Raw genomic sequence first — 21,044 nt, forward strand, 5'->3', positions numbered from 1 at the left:
ATTATAATATTATAATATCGTAACACAATAAGCGAAGGGCCCTCATTTACATAAAATAACATAAATAGGTAGTAATAATTTAATATGCAACCCTAATTTTTTTTTCAAAACAACCTATAAATGACTAATAAAAATCTTTTTATCATTACATTTTTTTCATTGATAATTAAAAAAAAATTTGTTTTTAATTCATAAAAATTAAAATAATGAACTATTTCTTCTTGTGCATTTTTGAAGTGACCTCTATTATTCAATTATTTATAATAACACGGAGTTGACGATTTTGATTTTAGGTATGTATCATTTTCTATTTTTTTTTTGTAAATTTTTTGTAATAACTAAAAAATTAAAAGTATAAATAAAAATAAATATGATACCAATATACAACAATGAATACATAAGAGATAAAGTGATAAAAATTATTACCTAACTTATACATTTTACATAAGTAATTAAGTAGGTATGCTTAACTTAAGTCTTATTGTTGTAAAAAATAAATTAAAAGTTTTGTTAGACTGATTCAATGTATACACGATTGTTGTTTACGAAATGATTCTTTAATAGCATTATACTCGATATTTCTATTCCAAACTAAACTAGATTTCGAAGATGACTTGTTAGGCATAAGATTTTGATGCAGCCTGAATAAAATCCGAATTTTTTACGAGTATTTTATGAGTTTAAAACTGTATTTTATGTTTAGATGATCAGATTAGTAAACAACATATTGAGGGTTATCTTCGTATCAATCTGATTCGATCACCCAAACTTTAAATACTTAATATAACTCATAAAATATATTCATTCAAATTTTGATTTTTTATGTAATGGAATACTTCAAAATGTATTTTGCTTTATAATATAAAACTGAAAATGTTTGCTTTTTTTTAAAAAATGTAAGAAACATCAAAAATTATAACGATGAAAAATATAAAAAATTATCATTTTATTTTTTTAATGTTGTGTTATTTCAACTATAAATTACATAAGAAAAATACTTTAAAAAACATTAATCGATTTAAAAATAATAAGAATTATTCTATTAAAAGAACAGATAGGTATGTGTATTATTATTTTATAGTGTATCTTTATAACTCATAAATAATAAGATAATAATATAATATGTCGTTCTTTCGTAACTACCCATGTATGTTGGGTAATAATATAACGCGGTTGTTAATAAATAGTATACACACATTTTAGTTTTGAAAATTGTTGTTTAATTTTTAATCAATAAAGAAAGAAAATCGTTTTTAAGAAGTTTTAAATACAATTTGTATTTACATATTTTTTAATATGTAACACCGTGACAGCTACGGTGCAATTAGCCGAAACCTCAGTCAACATATAAACTTTACGACCTGACCAGGGTACCATTATTTTGGTATAAAATAATTACCCTGTAATGAAGGTAGATAAATATATAAATATTATGTATTCTACATTATGTAGGTTAATTTGGTATATTGACTCTCTAAACTTTTAATGTTCCCAGTGTACCCATATAATCCAATATCATGTAAGTACAGTTGAAATGATAATAAATTATCTGAAATATTTCTCATCACTATAATATCATAACATAATATAACTATTCTTCTTTCTGATTTTCTCATTCTTCTTCCTCGTCCTCCTGATCTTCATTTTCATCGATTTTTTCCGATTCATACTCAGCTTTGCTAACCGTTCCCTTATCAATTCTCTCCAGCCATGGTAACAACTTTAGAACCTTCGATCTGATCGAAATGTTGCTGAAATTGTTATCCGACACCACCAACGTTTTTAATGATTTCAGACACACCAATTTGTTGAGCTCTTCTACGTCGCTTAAGCGATTTTCTCTAAAATTAATAATAATAATGATAATATAGAAGACCATAATTTATAAATATAAATACTGGACAAAAAAGTGAAAAATAAAAAAATTGAGAAAATAAGTAAACGCCTCCTGTAATAATATTAATAGACGACTGTTCTTAGTCATTGTTATTGAAAATTATTGAAATAAATATACTGTACTCAATTTCAATTCAATGATATGAATTACAATAAAATATATTGTATTTACTCGTATACCGTTTATCATCATTGTTTTGCATTGTCATTGATTTTGGGGATTAATACACTTAATAATTGTAGAACCTTATAACGATTAACAAACTTGTATGCCTATTTTAAAAAGTTGCAAGTTCTAAACATTTATTTTAACAACACACTTTTATTAACAATAAAATAGCAAAAATAGTATTGTATTTTTGATTTTGTCAAAAATTAGAACTTAATATAAAAACAAAATTGTGCTTATACATTTTAAAAATGTTTGAGTTAACTAAGATTTATATTTATAAGGATCATTATATTTTACTTTTAAAAAACATATTTAAACTAAACATTTCATACATTTTCAGCTGCAAATCATTTTAAAATGTTTATAATTTTAAAGAATTGCAAAGTTATAAGAAAAAAAATCAACTATGTATTTTAGAAATTCTTTAAATCAATAACAACGTATTTATACATAATTATCTATATTTGTCAATATCACGAACATTTTGAAATTGTCTTACAGTTAAAGAAAAAAAAAATGTACATTTTTTTTATTTCCAAGGTTGAATATTTAAATACAACATTGCTTCATGAATAGTTCAAATTAAAATGAAAAAAATCTAAAAATATATATAAGTAAGCATAATTTTATTTTATACCTAATTATTTTATGATTATATTTGGACGAAACGACATGTTTGAACTATGAATAACGCTAATCATTATTTTATTTAAGCCTAAATTATTATATTTTATTATATACACGATGATACACTATCAAATGTAATGTATTCGTCAAAAATTAATTCAACTAACTGTTTTATCAAATAGTAAAACAAATTAGTTTACCTATTAGCAATATCAGAAAACATAACACAGAATATACTTAGTGATATAAGGTGATAGACCGTCTCCGTTCAGAACCGTTTTTTTTTATGTATACAATGATGTATCATTGAATTCAAATTTAACACATCCATCACAGGACCTACTCGACACCTACCGTATAGCAGAGTGGTACCCAATTGCCTAACTTTTTTTTTATGTGTACACGACAAGCAGTAGAAAAAAAGACCATCTCAGCTCAAAATCGTTTTTCGTATACAATGATATATCATTGATTTCAAATTTAACACATCCATTACAATGACTCACTCGTTACCTACTCTACAGTAGAGCGATACCTACTTTCCCACCTTGTTTTTTCTTTTTGAGGTACAACAACAACAAGAAAAAAAAGTACTATTTATTTTGTCAAAAGTTCTTTAATTTTTGTTTTGTTTTTCCCTGATTATAAGAATAATCATCTAAGAAGATGCACTGTATGTACATTTTTTATTTGATCTCCTAAGAGTTCCAATTAGAACTAATTTGTTACTTGAAACCATTTTCAAAGAATTTTTTCAGTGTCTGGCTCACAGATAAAAAAACATTCATCTTTGTAAAATAAACGCAATTTTATTATGTATTCGGTGAGTGAAAATGAATTTGTTTTTATATCACGTCGTTTTAAAGCTGTTTAGAATAAATTAGTTTATAGTTTCCAATAAAGTAAGTATAATAAGTATAAACAAGTATATAATACGTTTATAAACTATATCCTAGAAGTATTAACATAATAATATTATATTTCATTTGAAAAGTTAGTAAAAGTAATTAATTTAATTTTTATAACACTACTTATAATATTTTCCTACGCAGATTCTATATCATTACGTCATATATATTTTAAAAATGGACCAATGGATATTTTTAAAACTCTAATTCAAACCAAAACAAATACACATATTGAATGAAAAACAATTTGATTATTTATATAACCTTTGGATAAATAATATTGGGAGACACCTGAAAACTGATGATGAAGAACTAATAGAAATGTTTTTTCGTTAAAAAAGTTAACGGTTTTCTACGTCATTTGTTTTATTTAATTGTTTTTTTTTATGTAACGATTTGTTGTTCTTACCAATCGCAGTAATTGTATTTCAATGATTTTTTAAATTGAATTTTTATTTTAAAGTAAAACTAGAGTTTATTTTTAAATTGATCGAACTAAAAACAATAAAATTAAACAGTTTTTATCGTATTACATTCCTTTATGTAATCAAGATGCATTCTAATATTCTATATATTTATCTATTGTACATATAATTCGATTAAAAGCACCCAATTTATTGTTATACGCGTTAGCAAATGTGAAATATTACTGCTTAGAGGATTCAAATTGTTTGGAATTTTATTTTAAACGTTAAATGAACGACTGATATTTATAATACTATAAACCGTTTAATACAAAAAATATATATTTTTAAATGTAATGAATTGTATGTATTTATTTAAATGAATAGGTGTAATTTAATATATTTAAACAAATTTCTAATTGCATTAGTATTTAGTACACAATATTATATTATTTAGATATAACACATTTTTTTTAGGCTTTGTATTACATTTATCTAAATGCATTATTTAATTTGTTTATAGTAAAAAAATAATTGAATCATAATTTACAATTACTAGTTTTATGGAATGTATTGTACAATCTTACCTCAAGTTTAAGTACGACAAATACTTCAAATTATCAGTAAAACCATCCAAGTCCGATATTTGATTTCCTCGCAAGTGTAAGCGAGATAAATTTTGCAAATCACCTAATCCATTTAACTTGGTAATTTTGTTGTAGCTCTGAAGACATTATTACAACAAAAACATGCTTCATATTAGTGCATACCAATATGATATGAATTTTCAATCAAAATACCAAATATAATATGCGTAATTGATTGGATAAAATCACAAATTCTTCGACTGTATCCAAAGCATTTCTGGACAATGCCAATGTGGAAAGGTTTGGACAAGCAATTTCTTCATTGCAATAGTTTTTATTATACTTTCGGCTTGATACTTGGAACAGAGACGAAATGTTGTTGTCTGAAATATTTAAACGTAAGCTTATTACTATGATAGGATCAGAATACAATACATAACTATCACATTATTAACAATTAATATTATAATAGAATATATTATCTACTAATTTATTTTTTATTTTTAAAAATGTGAGTAGAATAATATATTATTCGAAATTATTACGTAAAAGTATAAAAAAAACATGTCGATAGCATATAGGCATTCCATAAATGAAATTACTTGACAAGATTAATAGCCAAGTTTTGTATTTTTTATTTTATTTTCAAAGAAGTGTTATCAACTTTTTACAAATAGTCAAATTTATAGCGTACCTATCTAATAGTGGACAGTAGAGTTTTGCCTTAACTACATGGTTTTGTGATTTTTAATTTTCAACTTTTAATTATTGAAGCAGTAAATTACTAAAAAAGTTTTCATTCAGTACATCTATAATTGATTATATCCTACAAATTACATATTTTACATTACATAAATAATTTTTGGAGGAAATTGTAATAAACAAGAGGAAAAAATTTTCGATAAAAATTAAGCAAGGGAAAAGTTTATAATATCATTTAATTAATAATTATTGTTATACTTGAGAGATTTATTTATTTATTTTGTGTGGCCACTGCTATTATAGCACCAATTCTAAAGCGTTCTCAAGAAGTTGAACATTATTTTTATTTTTTTATTAATTATAGATTTGAAAATACTGGTTAAAACAGTGAACATTTTGAAATACACCAATTATTTTATGCAATCTAGAGTCTAGACTCTAATAAAAACATTGACACCTAGTAAAAAGATATCAGTCTGGAATATATTTTAAATGTTCCGTGTCATCGGTAGGGTCATGTAGACAAAGTAATTTATATTTTGTTATCACTGGTTTTGTTCATACTATTGTTTTTATTTTAAAAATATATTTTTATAATGGATGGGCATCACCCGATATGGCCCATATTTTATATCGTGCCATTAAAAAAAAGACACACACACACAAATCAATAATGGTTTGAACAAAATAATCCCAAAAAAATTCTGAAACTATTTCGTAGTGTTATAATGGAAAGTGACTAATTCGCTTAAACATCAATCAAAAACCAATTAAGCTGATCATATCAACTATAATTTTTTTTCTTATACACATATGCATTATTCACAGCTATTTTATATTGGTTCAATTTTAATACTCGTCAACTTTAATTTTGATAAAATGATTTAAATTACATTAAAATCTTTTTGAGTTCAAATATATATATAGTAATAATATATTTAAATAGACATTATACCTACTTCTTTATCTCAAGTAAAATGTTGGTATATTGAATTTATTTGTTTCAAAAATAACTGCAGTACACTATTTAATGATTTTTAAAGTCTAAGTATTTTTACAACACTTGAGTAATATAAATTTATTTAAATAGATGATATAACTAATATTTATGTACTAGTAAGAAATATAGTTATATTTGGTATGCGTGCGTTAGACTAGTTTTATTCTTATATAATACTAAATAATAAAATTAGTATAGAAATTTGTTTCCTTAAAATATGCAAACTTAATTTTTTTAATTGAAAGTAATCCTTAGCCACTTGGCTATTGTCTGGTAATATACTTTTGTTTTGTTTTTGCTAACATTATTATTTCAATATATTAAGCTATGTACACTGTATTTTTAATTTTAATTTACTACATTTGTTTATATTTTCTGATATTAATTATTAACGATTTAATATCAGTAGTTACATTTTTAAATTAAAGAATAAAAAAAGTAAACAAATTGACGAAGTCCCATTATTTTCAAAAACATGTAAAAAGAGCTTTTGTTTAAATTGTAAAAAAAGTACATAATTGGTCAAAACTAAATGACAAAACTCTGGTATTAACTATTATTATATATTTATTTTATAAATTCAAAACAAGTTCTTCAAAGTTTTTTTTAATATTTTTTTATGAGGCTATTTTTATAACATAGATCACATTTTAAGTATATTATTTAAAAGTATAAAAGTGAATATTTGTTTGTTAATCTTCTATAGACTTAAAAATTACTGGACTGTTTTCAATAAAAATTATATCGATAGATTTATTGTGACTTATGAATATATTATGGATATTTACGTTTTAAAATTGTATTAATATTTAATAGTCAGCCATTAGGTTAGGTTAACCACTAGAATACTGGAAGTCATGTATATTTAGACGATCTCCTAACTCTTATATTAATTAAGGTATGCTTTATTTAGGTTTTAGAAATATTTTAAGCAATATAACGAATCAAATAGTAAGTTGTTCAATAATGTAGAATGTAGATATATTTATTGTTACGAGTTTAATCAAAATACATATTATATGAAAAGTGTCTGGAAGACATGTTCACGTTAATATATAAATACATAACAATAACATAAAAATAGGTAAGCACCTATTCGTTAAAAAATACTTTATATTTTATAGTAAAATTGTTAAAATAAATATTACTATAGTTTGTAAGATATTTGTAAAGCTTTAGAAAACAAATTGAATTTTCTTTTTATAAGCAATAGGTATAGTAATGATTTTTTAATATCTACCTACTACTTGTTATTCTCTTTCGTGATACATGAAAAATGCTTAACATTTTCATATGAAAATGCAATTTATTAAAATATTTAATTCATAGCATACAAAAGTTTAAAAAGTATATTATTTAAGTAATAACAAAATATAAAGCAATATTATAGCAACTATTTAAAAGTTAAAAGCTATACAACACTATAACATACAATGATATAAAAATATAATACAAAATGATTATGTTTAGGTAACCAATAAATAAATGATTATGAAATTATTTTAAACCAAATAAATGATTGTATTATTTTAAGCCAAATCAACGTATTATTATACAATATTTTATGAACTAGGTATAAATGTTAACGTTTTGATATTTTATTATTATTCAAATATAGTTATATAGTAAAATAGAAACGGCTCTAAAAAATCGATAAATCTTTCCATTGACTTTTGTATTAGTTTTATCTTTTATGTTTTTATTATTATAAACCTTTAACGATTACATTCGATTTTCACAAATTCGGACACATGTCAAAGGATTTTCCCGTTTTAAACAAAATGTACGTTTAGCCTGTAAGGGAAATACCTATAGGATATAGGTTACATAGGTCATAATACTTGACAAACAAATCGCCGCGTAAAATGTAAGACATTTTACTACAAGGATAATATTGTCCTAAATATATTATTATTAACGGTCATCCTATCACTGGATCGTTTCCCTACTCTCAGTCTTCCAAGTCTTTCTCATCTTATGAACCTATTTGGTATTATTGTATATTTATTTTGTGCAAAGATTTTAAGTGTGTATTTCAAATAAAATAAAAATAATAAAAATACAATAAAAAATTAATATTATGAATAATAATAATTTATCTTTTATTATTTTTATTGATCTTTAATTATACAACTCGGCAGCAAGGGCCATTCGTTATAGTGCCTTAATTATTATTAATAGACATTTAAGGTTTTACATTATGTTACATTTACATATTTTACATTTTAATTAATTTATCTTTATTATTATGGACATTTTAAAAAAGTAAAGTTTTATTCATTGTTAATTATACATACATGTATAGATCGTTTTAGTCGTTGGATTGAAAAAAAAATTGTATTAGGTATCATTTCAGTCAACATAAATAAAAGTAAAATCGAAATAGCATTATATGGAATGTTTTATAAAATAAATAATGACATAAACATAATACTATGTACATTCAACATTGTACACTGCAATAATATTTGGTTACCGTAATTTTTTAGTTCATATGCTTACACGTTGTCACTGGTAGATAGCGTTGTATATATTATATTATACAATATAATTATGTTAATATTATGTGATTGTAAAAAAATGTTTAATTTTACAATACTAAGGCTTTCTATACACTGAGCTATTCATCAGAAACTAATTACTGATGAAAATAATCATTTTGATTAATAATTATAGTTATGATCCGTTGTGACAATATTACTTATTTGAACGATATATTTTAAAATACAATGTAATATAATTTCAAAATTATCGCTGATAATCTACCATTAATTAAATAAATTTAAACCAGTATCATGATTTACAATTATAATAGCCAAAAGCAATTTTTCTGTTATTCTAAGTACAATTTGGTATCTACTATTTAATTAAAATCAAATAACTAAGATATTACTTAAAGATACGTCATATAATATATTTTATAAGATCAAACGTAAACTTGGAATGATAATTATTAAAAGTAAATAAGTTGTTGAGTTTGAAATTTTGGCTTCAATAATTGTTTGTTTTTCCATGAACTTATCAAATGTTAAAGGTTAGGTTTGGTCAACAACAAATTACAAGAAATACAAATAGAAATTCTGTAATCTTTACAGCCTTTTACAGTCTATATCCAGTGCTCGTCTATCAATGCCACCATGATAGAGATTTCTGTCATAAAGAATAAATCGATTGAAACTGTACGTTTAGTAAACAATATACAATATTAAATAAAAAGTATAGTTGATAATAATAGCTAGGTAAATAAGATATTTTACATAATAATAAAAATGTTTATTTAAAAAAATATATAAATGATATAATATTTATAATATTTAGAGATCTCCATCTTTGTTTTTTTTTTATACCTATATAATATTACAATAATTAAACAGTATAATATGGTAAGAAGAATAAAATGTATTATTTATTTTATAAATTAATATAATTATTACTGTAAAAGTGAAAAAATGTAGTCAGAAAATAATTTCAAGTAAAAATAATATTAATTTTTTTAGAGGATTTAGTAGAAACAAGTGGAGATTTATGCTAAATTAATATTTAAATAAAAACTTTTCCCTATGCTGTAAAAGATTAATAAGAGTGTTTATGAATAATTTGTATAATATATCATATTTATCTATAAATGGAACGGCGCTAGTGCCCTACCATATGGTTATCGAATTCGTCATCTTTTAAAATAATTTAAAGTAGTAGGTACATATTATACACGTCATATTATAATATTTTTCACTTTTTTTAAGAATAATATTATCCGGAGAAAATAAGGGGAAATAGTGAGTTAAAAAGGAAAACCGTATAGTTCTAATGTTACAAACTATGAATTATCATGTCATATGGTAGCCTCTGCTATACATAATATAATATATTATATAATAATTATGTATAATATTATGTGGGAATATAAGAAATAAAATGAAAAGTTTTAAATTAATACAAAGCTAATGTTGTTTATTCTAGTTAATAATGAGATTAGGATGTAATTGTCATCCACCTAGTGTTTGATGAGTTGGCTTATCAGAACACGGTAGTTTGAAAATAAAAAAGTCTCTAATACGTACGACCTATTGTAGGTTTAAAATGCTTTCATCCGAGATGAAAGAAAATATGTAGTTTCATAACACGTAACCGTCATCGTCAGGAGTAATTTTTTTGAAGTACCAAGAAACATAATTTTTACTTGTTTACAAAATTATATGTACTTAATATAAAAATGTTGTAACCTTTCCTGATATTCTATGAACAAATTCAACTCAGCACCTATTTAAAGTATTTGATTTTGTTTGGAAATCTACTAGGCATTTTAATATTATAAAAATTATTGGGCTAAACAAATTTTGTGGAAATAATTACAACTACCTACAATTCATTTATACTTTTATATTTTATAGCTGACCCCGTGCACTTCGTTGCCTGTTAAAAATGCCAATTCTATATAATATGATTCGAATTTTGATTAATTTGTTATTTAATATTCGGTTTAACGGTGTTCAAAACTTAGACATTTTCATTGGCCGTTTTGATTCTCAAAAATCTTGTGAACGCACCACTTTAATATGCGAATTTTGTAAAATGTTTTCTTATTGCACACAATAATAATAAAAATATATTCTCTCGGAATGTTAAATAGGTAAACTAATAATTAATAAATTCTAATCGTCGCTGTTATCGTGCTTCAATTACTAAGATGAGCATGTGAAAAAAAAAATGTAATTTTTCAGAGACAAAAGTTTTACAAGACACATTTAGACTCTTTTGACTAATGTGAATATGTATTTTAATAATAATAACTACTATTATAGATGTGAATGAAAAACGGGCGAATGTCATGAAATTCTGAATTTATTATTATATTATAATGTAGTATTTTATTTTTTTTTATAACGTACATAAACCTATAGACTATATAATATTTAGAAGCTTTTACACTACTATGCTACAACTATACAGTTAGTCGATTTGTATGAATATATTTGTAAATATTTGACTAAAACGATTTATTATCCGTATCGTCTATGCGCGTGTATCATATTATCTAATTTGTTTTTCGTTTTCTCGGAAGGATTGACAGATAACGATTTATTATTGTAATCAAATCATTCAAAATATATTGTCCTATCGAAGGATATCTGTACGCATGATGACGTTTTACTTTATATAAAATTCAATCATTACACAACGTTCACGTTCATATTTTTTTTCGATTTTCATAATCATTTTTACTTTACGTTTGCATTATTGTAACGGTTTGTGCATATTAATGTATTTGACATAATATTTTCTTACCAGAATGTTTTGACGATAATTATATTTTATGACATTGTCGTTTACGACATGGATCGTATGCTATATAATGTTAAAAAAAAAAACAATTATATTTTTATCGAGTCCGATTAAGAAGCATATAGCTAGGTAGGTTATATCAAAAAAAAAAAAAAAAATCATTTCATTTCGTCTACGAATACTATATATTTTGTTATATAATATTAAAGAAGCTCAATTTTAATCTCACCAAATTCAATTTTTACATAATCATTTTTTAACTTTTCATTATATTTTGTTGTTGCTGACTTGTTCAATTTATTTTCATTAAAACTCGGTTAATTTAGGTGTTCTGCACACGTACGCGTGCGTGTAATTTTCATAAAATAAAAGAAGTAAATTTTAATTAATCATGTAAATAACTGTTTATAAACATAATAGGTATATAATATGTTATAGGTTTATTGTATACTGTATGAGATTTGATCTAATTGATAATATCGGCTTGTACACCATTGCGAGTTTTATATTTTCAGCATGATTCGGTATTTCAGAGTTCTAGTTTTAATTTGATAAATTAACAAAATTTAAATACCTATTCAAACCTCGTTTGGTGTTTTTTTTGTGTACAACGATATTCCGACGGGGTCGATATTGATCATAATATTAATAATATAATTATTATTGTAAAATAAATATTTAATTATTTTTTATATTGGGGTGATCGTAAAATTTTAAGAAAAAAATAGGCGGGTATCCCTTGAATACATCAATATATTATAATAACGTTTCGTGACCAACGGCTTGAGGAAACTCGTTTTTATATTAGTTTAGCATACTATATTTATTCCGATAAATTATTATAATTTAAATAATACGAGATAATCATAATATTATTTAGTATACGTACCTACATTATTTTTACTGGTAAGTTAACGTACATTACGAAATCGGAAATAATATAATATATTTTCATAAAACGTTGCCGATTATAAAATAAAAGTGTAAGTTTTACAAAATTATCTTATTCAACCAAAAACTAAATAAATCTATGCAAATCTGTAATGCGTAAACCATGTGATGTCAAGTAGTATGAACATAAGAAAATTTAGTTTATTCTTAAATTTATATGTTGGGGTTTTTTTTTCACACACAACACTCATTAATCATAATCACGATAAAATTTTGCTTTAAAAAAAAAAAAATGATTTTATATAATAAATATTATGACACTGTACTTTTTGCAAAATAATCTAATTTTTAATATTTTTTTTTTACAATATCCATTTTTTTTTTTTTTTTAATTTCACAATCCTAAGCAAAATATTTGTACAAATTAATCTATGTGTGTTACATATTTTTCAAAAGTGTAAATTATTTTATTTTATAGGTTACGTAATTCTGCATAATAATGTATACTTAAATAACATGGTACTATTTATAATACGCGTATAATATTTGTATCATTAAAACGCGTTAATGCTCTGCAAACATTTACCCAACCGATCTTACGATATTTGTGGTAAAATAGCACGATTCCTGTGTATAATAATATTATAATAGCTTAAAACGTTTGTTGAAAACTAATAAAAAAAGAAAATTAAAACCGTCGTAATTTCTGCCGGCGTTCATTGAATTGTTTAATGTCGCACGAGAGGAGATTCGAATACTCGCGTACCTACCTATTGTGTAATATAATATATTATTATATTATACTATTATATTATTGCTATTGCCGCCGTCGTCTGCCGGCGAAGGGGTGAAACGGAAATTTCTTAACCACCGAGAGCAATGTTATATTATAATGACGCCGGCCGTCAGAAACACGCCGCGAATCAGCCATATCATAACTATATATATATATATTATTACTGTACACCTGGACGAAGAATCCCGCTCGGCCCTAAATCGCGTCTACGCACGTATATAGTTGGCGAATATAATATTATATTTTAATTAATCGATAACCGATCGTTTCCGCGGGACTGACCCGGATCGGATCGGATTCATTAGGTATATTATGAATAATATATAATATATATTATCACATATTATATTATACGCACCGGGCCATAATGATAATTAATGAAAAACACGTCCGTCACGCTTTATATATACATATATATATAATAATAATAATATTTTATCATTATTATTTTAGATCCCACAAACGCATCTATATATAATGTGCGAAACACGGTCGTGTGTGCATCAAATTTATTGTTAAAACACCATTGTACGTCATGATGCTTACAACATAAAAATATAACCTATCAAATACTCGTCGACGGTTCGAATGCATGCCATTTGCACGTTACATTATACATAGCATTAGCATCATTAGTGGATGTTATTATTATTGTTACCGGTGTAAACGGTGCACGTACGACTGTCCCTGCAGTGTTACATATAATACACCGAGTGAATGGGTTAGGTCCCTACCGCGGGTCGTCGATATTTCCAGTCCGGCAGATAATGATGTGTAGTTACCTACTCGGAGGAACAGTCGAGAGAGAGAGAATTTGAGATAATATATATATATTATGTAGACGGGTAGCGCGAATTTATGAGACATTTTAAGTAAACTATATACCTAGTTGCATTATTACAAAAACAGTACTCCGCCGCGTAGAAGCCGTTCGCGGTGACGATTATTGATGATTGATGGTATTGTGTGTGTATGTGTATAGCTCGGATCTTTATATTCGAGAAAAACGGGTTCATGACGCCAGGTGCTCTTATTTTTTTAGGAGGTAAAGACGTTCCCAAAACTTCGGTCCTGCAAGTGATTGATTATAAACGAAGGACTATTATGCGTATGCGACCTATCTACCGAAATTTAATCGCAACGGAATCCCAGCACATCTAATCGCGGTTCGTCGAATTATAAAGGGGTTTTCTTGACTAAATATTAATCACTTTTGCCGTTTAAAATATGTACACAAAACAGACTTCCGTGCTTAAAAATGTGTTTAAATAGTCTGAATAATTTATATAGTTGAACAAAAAATGCATGCATTTGCATAGCACTTTTATCGTTAAAAATAAACCTCGTTGCGATTTCCCTACGCTCTTATTGATGCTAATTTTATTATTTTTATAATAAATTGTATTGTATTCACTGTACTGATTACCACCAACAATTTTTATTTTAGAATATCCTATGTAAAAGTATTTTAAATTGATAAAAATTGATAATTAGAAATAATATGTAAGTACCTACTCCAATTTATTCAATAAAACCGTCCAGGGGCTATAAAATAAAAATACATTAGAAATTTAGAAATGCCAAATAATTCCTAACCTTTAGTGATAAAATATTTTCTAGAAAATAAAATCTTGTTTATTTCTTAGTATAGGTGCTCTTGAAATGTATTAATTATAACAACTGCTGTGTTCAGTCATAGTAACATAATTTGTTTGAATATTTAATCGTTCATACTGCGGTTACATCATATTATATTATTATTTATCATTCATACATGATGTGTATTATTATATTTTGGAATTTATTAAAATATCGAATTGTATTAACTTTTGCAATTTAAAATCCTGAAGTTAGATTATGTTATGTTAAAAGTCTTGAAAATGATAAATATTAAATTACGGTATTGGCGCTAACATTTTTTAATGTTTTATCTTTAAATTACCCCGAATGTCCTAAATTCATTTATGTTATACAGCAGATTTGTTGGTTCTTCATTTTTATTTTTAAAAATAATACCATTTATTGTTATAGTGAAAAAGTAACTGCTCGAAATTTTAAATAACATACGTTTGTATAATATTATAGAAAATTTTAATTTTTCAATAAGTCAATAATATTTTTTATTTTCTTCATTCAGCACATATAGTTTGTAACGAAACAGCTCATGATTTTATCCAGTTGCCAGTTACGCCCGCTTGTTTGTACGTGTGTAGTTTTGTGTGCTATATTCAATTAAAAATTGTAAAAGTTACGCTTTAAGAAATTTCGGATATAAGTCAATATAACGAACAAACTAACTGTATCAGTACGGACGTGAGCATCGGAGATTGGAGAATATAAATCGTAAGAACTTCTATATACGTATATTACCTATACAAACGAAAGAACAAACAAAAATTTGACCTTTTATATTATATGTATACGTATTGTACAGCCAACGTTGTGAAATCTATATTGAAACACGATGTTCAAAGGTTGTGTAAGGATCGAAGGGATGATTTGAAGGATGGGGAGGAGTAAATCCCGGATCCCAATAAACACGTACTCGAAACTGCAAATACACCAAAAAGGGCGAATCATTATTGTTCGTCATCGTTATAACCCATCTATACAATATATATATATATATATATGTGTTTATATATGTACTTCGACCAACAGTTAACGGTCTGAATTTGCACGTATTTAGGTAGGTAGGTAGGTATAAGAGTGTACATGAATAAGCTCAAAATATTAGACAATAATCGTATAGAAACGAAAAAAAAAATACGACATGCGTACAATATTATAAAAGGTAATCGTTATCGAGCAGTGTGTTATTATATTATACAAAAAAAAAAAAAACTACAACAAAAATAAATAAATGAAAAAAATGTCGAAGAACCGACCCCCCAATATATATACATATATATATATATTTGATAAATGACATTGCAGGAAGCTTAACCCCTTCGGAGACTTGTACAAGGAAAATAATAATCGTAAAAATAATAATATGTATAGATGAATAATAATAATAAAAAAAAAAAACACCGTAGAAAAATTCTGACGTTTTAAAAGAAAAATGAACCTGACGCTTTTGAAAGTATTCGAAAACATTAATTCTAGTAAGTATTCCCCGCGGGAGATAAATGTTGTTTTCACCCCTAGACCTGAGTGTTGTGAAAATGTGTATATACCTATATGAATGTGCAGTGTATGTGTGCGTGGTACGTGGTAATAATATGTTGTAATATGTATATTGTATGGCTTATCGTCATTAAGTAACTTTTATATAATAATATAATGTATTACCTATTCTATAGTTATATAATACGAGTGTCAGCATAACCGTCGAAATCCTTTGAAATAAACTCGATATATGCAGTTTAGTACAATGTAATTTTCAGTAATTATGTTTTGTATGTAACATACACTAAATATACTTATCCATATATCATGTAAAGTGATGAATAGTATAAATCATTAAAAAATATTTTATAAAAATGTGTTGTATACTCGTATATTAAAGCCGTCATCGATATTATTATAATATACAACATTTAGTTATTTAGTTAATATTATTAAAGCTTACCACGTATCCGGAATAGTTAGGACAGTTCGGTTGGATGTAATACGTTTAAGGCGGGTATAATATATATATATATATATATATATATATATATATAATTATATTTTTAAACGGAATATTTGGGTCGGTCAAGTCAATGGCAGAACTGTGTTTAGGTCTGTTATTTATAATAGTGAATTTATTTCACGCGCGTCGGTTAATATAATATAATGACGTGCGTTCCTCATTTAAATTTTACAAAAATAAAAAAAACCAAATGTATAGATATAAATTTGCTATAAACAACAAAATTAACATATTGTTATTTTTCTGGCAATTATTTTATTTAGAAAAATAATTCTTTTATCTTTTAATTTAAAATAGTTTTGTACAAATTATTTAATACGCAAAACACAAAAAATCTGTTAATATATAATTTTATTTTTACATTAAAAAAAAAGCTGTAAATAATATATTTGTAAATAACGTTACTATATTATTAAATAAATGGATTATAATAATATACTTTATATTATATTATGAATATTATTGCGAATTTTATAAATCAAGAAATCATAATATCATCAAAATATTTAACATTAAAAATATGTATATAATGCCTACTTAGTAGTAGCGAGGAGTAAAAATACTAAAAATATTATCCAATATCTTCTCAGAATTCCTCAATCAGTGAATCACCAATCATTAGTTTTATAATAACCATTACAAACGCAACAATAATTTATTTTATATTCCTCATTCTTCTAAAAATTATACGTCAAACGACCAAATTAATATTTTAATGTCCTCTAGAAATATTCAATTATTTTAATAAACATTGTGTATATTAATATTGTTACACTATATTTTATTAGACTGCTTATCTTAAATTATATTTTATGATTGTTATTTATACAAATATATTGTAAATTGGACATTTTGTCTGTATGAATAAATAAATAAATAAATTTAGAAGGATGTCTAACTTATACTAAAGTTAATTTAAGGATTAAGCAGACAATTGATAATTTAAAATATAAATTTTAATTTATTCTGTTATAAAATTATGCATTTCTTTGAAAAATTGAATATATTCACAATAGTTACTGAAATCAAGATACGTTTAGTAAAAGTATAAAATATATTAATACAAAATGCAAATAGTCAAGATTTGGATTTTTTTTTTTTTTAAAAAAAAAGACGAACTTAAGCTCATACTAAGGTACGTTTAACATGAAATATGTTGCACATTTATCGTCCATTTGCTGTGCATAAATTGGCATTAGTATTAAGTATTTAAAGTATTTAGTATTACCTACATTATTATATATTTATATGTAAATATAATAATAGGTTAGGTTATTTTTATGTACTCCGAGTTTCGTTGCAAATCTCGGGAAAAAAATATAATACGTAACTCGTATATGTATATACATAATAGTTGGATAAAGCGTTTACATAAAAAAAAAAAAATAAAATAATACATTAAACATGTTAGTCATTAGTTCAATTGTGGCGGTAGATCTGCTAGCTCTATATTATGTCTTGTTTAAATTTTTCTTTTTTTTTTTACTCTTCGGAGACCTTCGACTTTTTACACGTCGTAAACACGACGGAATAACCCGACAGCTGCCTGTCAGTGCGTGCTGCACCGGTATGACGACGATGTGCGTCTTCTATAATACGACTGCTGCTGCGCGTTTCCCAAAAGGGAGACCCGGTGGGGTCAAAAGAATTGGCGTCACGTGTTAATCATTTAAACGCGCAAGTTGGTTTTTATTTTATTCCGGTATTTTACGTCGTTCGAGTGGTGTTTCTGTCTTGCGCCGGTGGTATTTTTTTCCCTTTTCTTTTTAACATTATTTTTTTGTGGTTTTAATACTATACATCCTGTGGTTAATCGAGGCTGAGAGAAAATGCCTCCAAAAATAGAATAACACATAATATTGTTATTATCATTATTATTATCTACTGCATATAGGTATAGTTGACGCGGATACGAACGACCCGCCACCGTTGCCGTTGTGTTAAACGAATGTCAGGATACTTTATGACGTTCATTTAAATGGAATCCGTAAGGTGCAGGATATAATAAACGTAACCACAAAGAGTATATAATATAATATCTGAACTGGGGAAATTTTTGATATAATTCACTGCATATTATAATACAGCGTTATGATGAATGTGTATTTGAATACGTATTATACATCACTCTCGTACTTAAATAATAAATATATATACACATACATGGAATACGGATGTAATAATAATATATACTTAGACGATAGTAATAAACGTTTACCTTATATGCGTGTGCGTATAACAATATAATACGAATAATGAGTATGGTGTGTATGAACGGATCTATACAGGTTACTGTTTATTAGTGATATTTTTCAAAATATATAGAAGTAGTTTTAAATTGAAAGAAAACATTTAATAAATTATTATTGACAAATTTAGTCTATTATGTATTATTTTGTGTATGCAATACATACCTATAAAAAAAAAAAAAAATAACTAGTGAATAAAATCACACTCGATGTTCGATCATGTTATAGCTGTTTCAAAGTACTAACATCCGTGATAAAAAAAAAAGAATTATGACCATTAATTAAATTTTGATATTATATATCGACTGATCAAATTCAATATTAACCTTTTACAATTTGACAAAACCAAAACGGTTATGTTTAAATAATGCGAGTTGATATCATAAATGTAAGCTATCAGAAATGAAATACAGTCGAGTCACGATAAAATTTAATCTTGATAATTCTAAAAACTTGAAACCTAAATTCATTTTTATCCCCTTTGAAGTTGTATAAATAAATATTATCGATTAAAAAATCTCTAATAATAAATAATATCTCAAAGCGATTTTTTTTTATGTACCTTCAACATAATTGAGTTATTGCGGAAACCAGACTGTATCAAGGAAATTTACCAATACAAAATAAAAAATAGATTATTTTTTTTAATGAATGTTCAAAACTAAATTATTCATATTCTAGAAAATTAATAATTATATACTTAGGTATATTTATGTAAGTATACGAGTAATAAATACATGTAAATTATAAAAATTAGTGCTATAATTTTAATATTTTTTCAATTATTTGGTTAAATTCAAATAGAAATCACATTGGATTTAATTTAGATTTTTAAATATTTTTTATTTTTTTTTTTTTTTAATTAATATTTAAATATAATAAAAAATAATAATATAATATAATATTTTAACATTTTTTTTATTTATTTATTTTTTTTATTAATTGTATTAATTGTTCATTGAATTATTTCAACAACGACTAAATTTCAATATTTATTGTATATTTTTCATATTGTAATATAGGAAACTAAAGTAAAATGTATAGACATTTTAAAGTTTTTTAAAATTTATATTGTTCCAAAAAAGAAGATGTTTGCGCATAAAATAAACATTTAAAAGATGAACGGTTTTGTTACCGAGTGTGTGTACCAGCAAGAAAATATCACTCCCTCGGCGCCTGCCGACGGCAAAAGATTTGTAATATTGGTTTGTATTTTTGTGCCAAAAAATAAATAAAATTGCAAAAAATAAATTATTTGAATTGAAAAAAGACGTGAACAAAATTATAAAAATATTTTATTTTTGGTAGCTAGAAAATTAATTTATAATATGCACTCTAAGTAGGTATTAGCGGTGTGTTGCTATCAGATTTTACATTATTGTTTATAACTATACATTTGTTTAATAATAGTATAATATTATTAGAATTAATAATAGTTCAAAAAAAGAAAGACTTCGTACATGATCTTACGTCATCTATTTTTTCCAATTTCAACTATATTTAACTAAATAAGTATATTTTATTTATGTATAATTTATACATATTACATAATATATGTTATAGTTTTAACATTTAGTATAATCAATTGACATATAAGTTAAATCAATAAAATCTAAGATTCAACTGATTAACCGATTAACAAAAATTGTTCTAGTGAATTCTAAAATATACAATTTAATTATAATTCGAAAACTTGCAAACGAGAAATGATAGGTATTAATTTATTAAGTACCTATTGGAACTTTACATTATTATATATAATAAATGATAAGAATGCACTAATAATAATAATATTTCATATGTTTGTTATGTACCTATAATGTTCAAATTTTTTCATGATTATTATTAATATCATTATTTTCATAGATAATTTAAAATATATACTTTTTCAA

The 21,044-nt window shown here is 24.8% G+C and overlaps 1 protein-coding gene across 3 annotated transcripts in view; it reads right to left on the reverse strand.

Annotated features, from left to right (window-relative positions):
* LOC114122237 (leucine-rich repeat-containing protein 23-like) overlaps nt 1–21,044 on the reverse strand; it is a 38,777-nt gene that overhangs the window by 14,762 nt on the left and 2,971 nt on the right. For 2 of the 3 annotated variants that reach the window (XR_007605102.1, XM_050204103.1), the window contains exons 6-7: nt 4,808–4,977; nt 4,595–4,731 (exon numbers count right to left, since the gene is read on the reverse strand). Coding sequence is in view for 2 of the 3 variants with exons in the window: in XM_050204103.1 (XP_050060060.1) it covers nt 4,595–4,731; nt 4,808–4,977 (307 nt within the window). In the remaining variant the exon portion in view is untranslated. Of the gene's footprint in view, nt 1–1,251; nt 1,842–4,594; nt 4,732–4,807; nt 4,978–21,044 lie in introns of those variants that run through there. The other variant, XM_027984840.2, reaches the window with a different exon arrangement.

Source organism: Aphis gossypii, chromosome 3 (assembly GCF_020184175.1).
Source record: "Aphis gossypii isolate Hap1 chromosome 3, ASM2018417v2, whole genome shotgun sequence".
NCBI classification, from domain to species: Eukaryota; Metazoa; Arthropoda; class Insecta; order Hemiptera; family Aphididae; genus Aphis; species Aphis gossypii.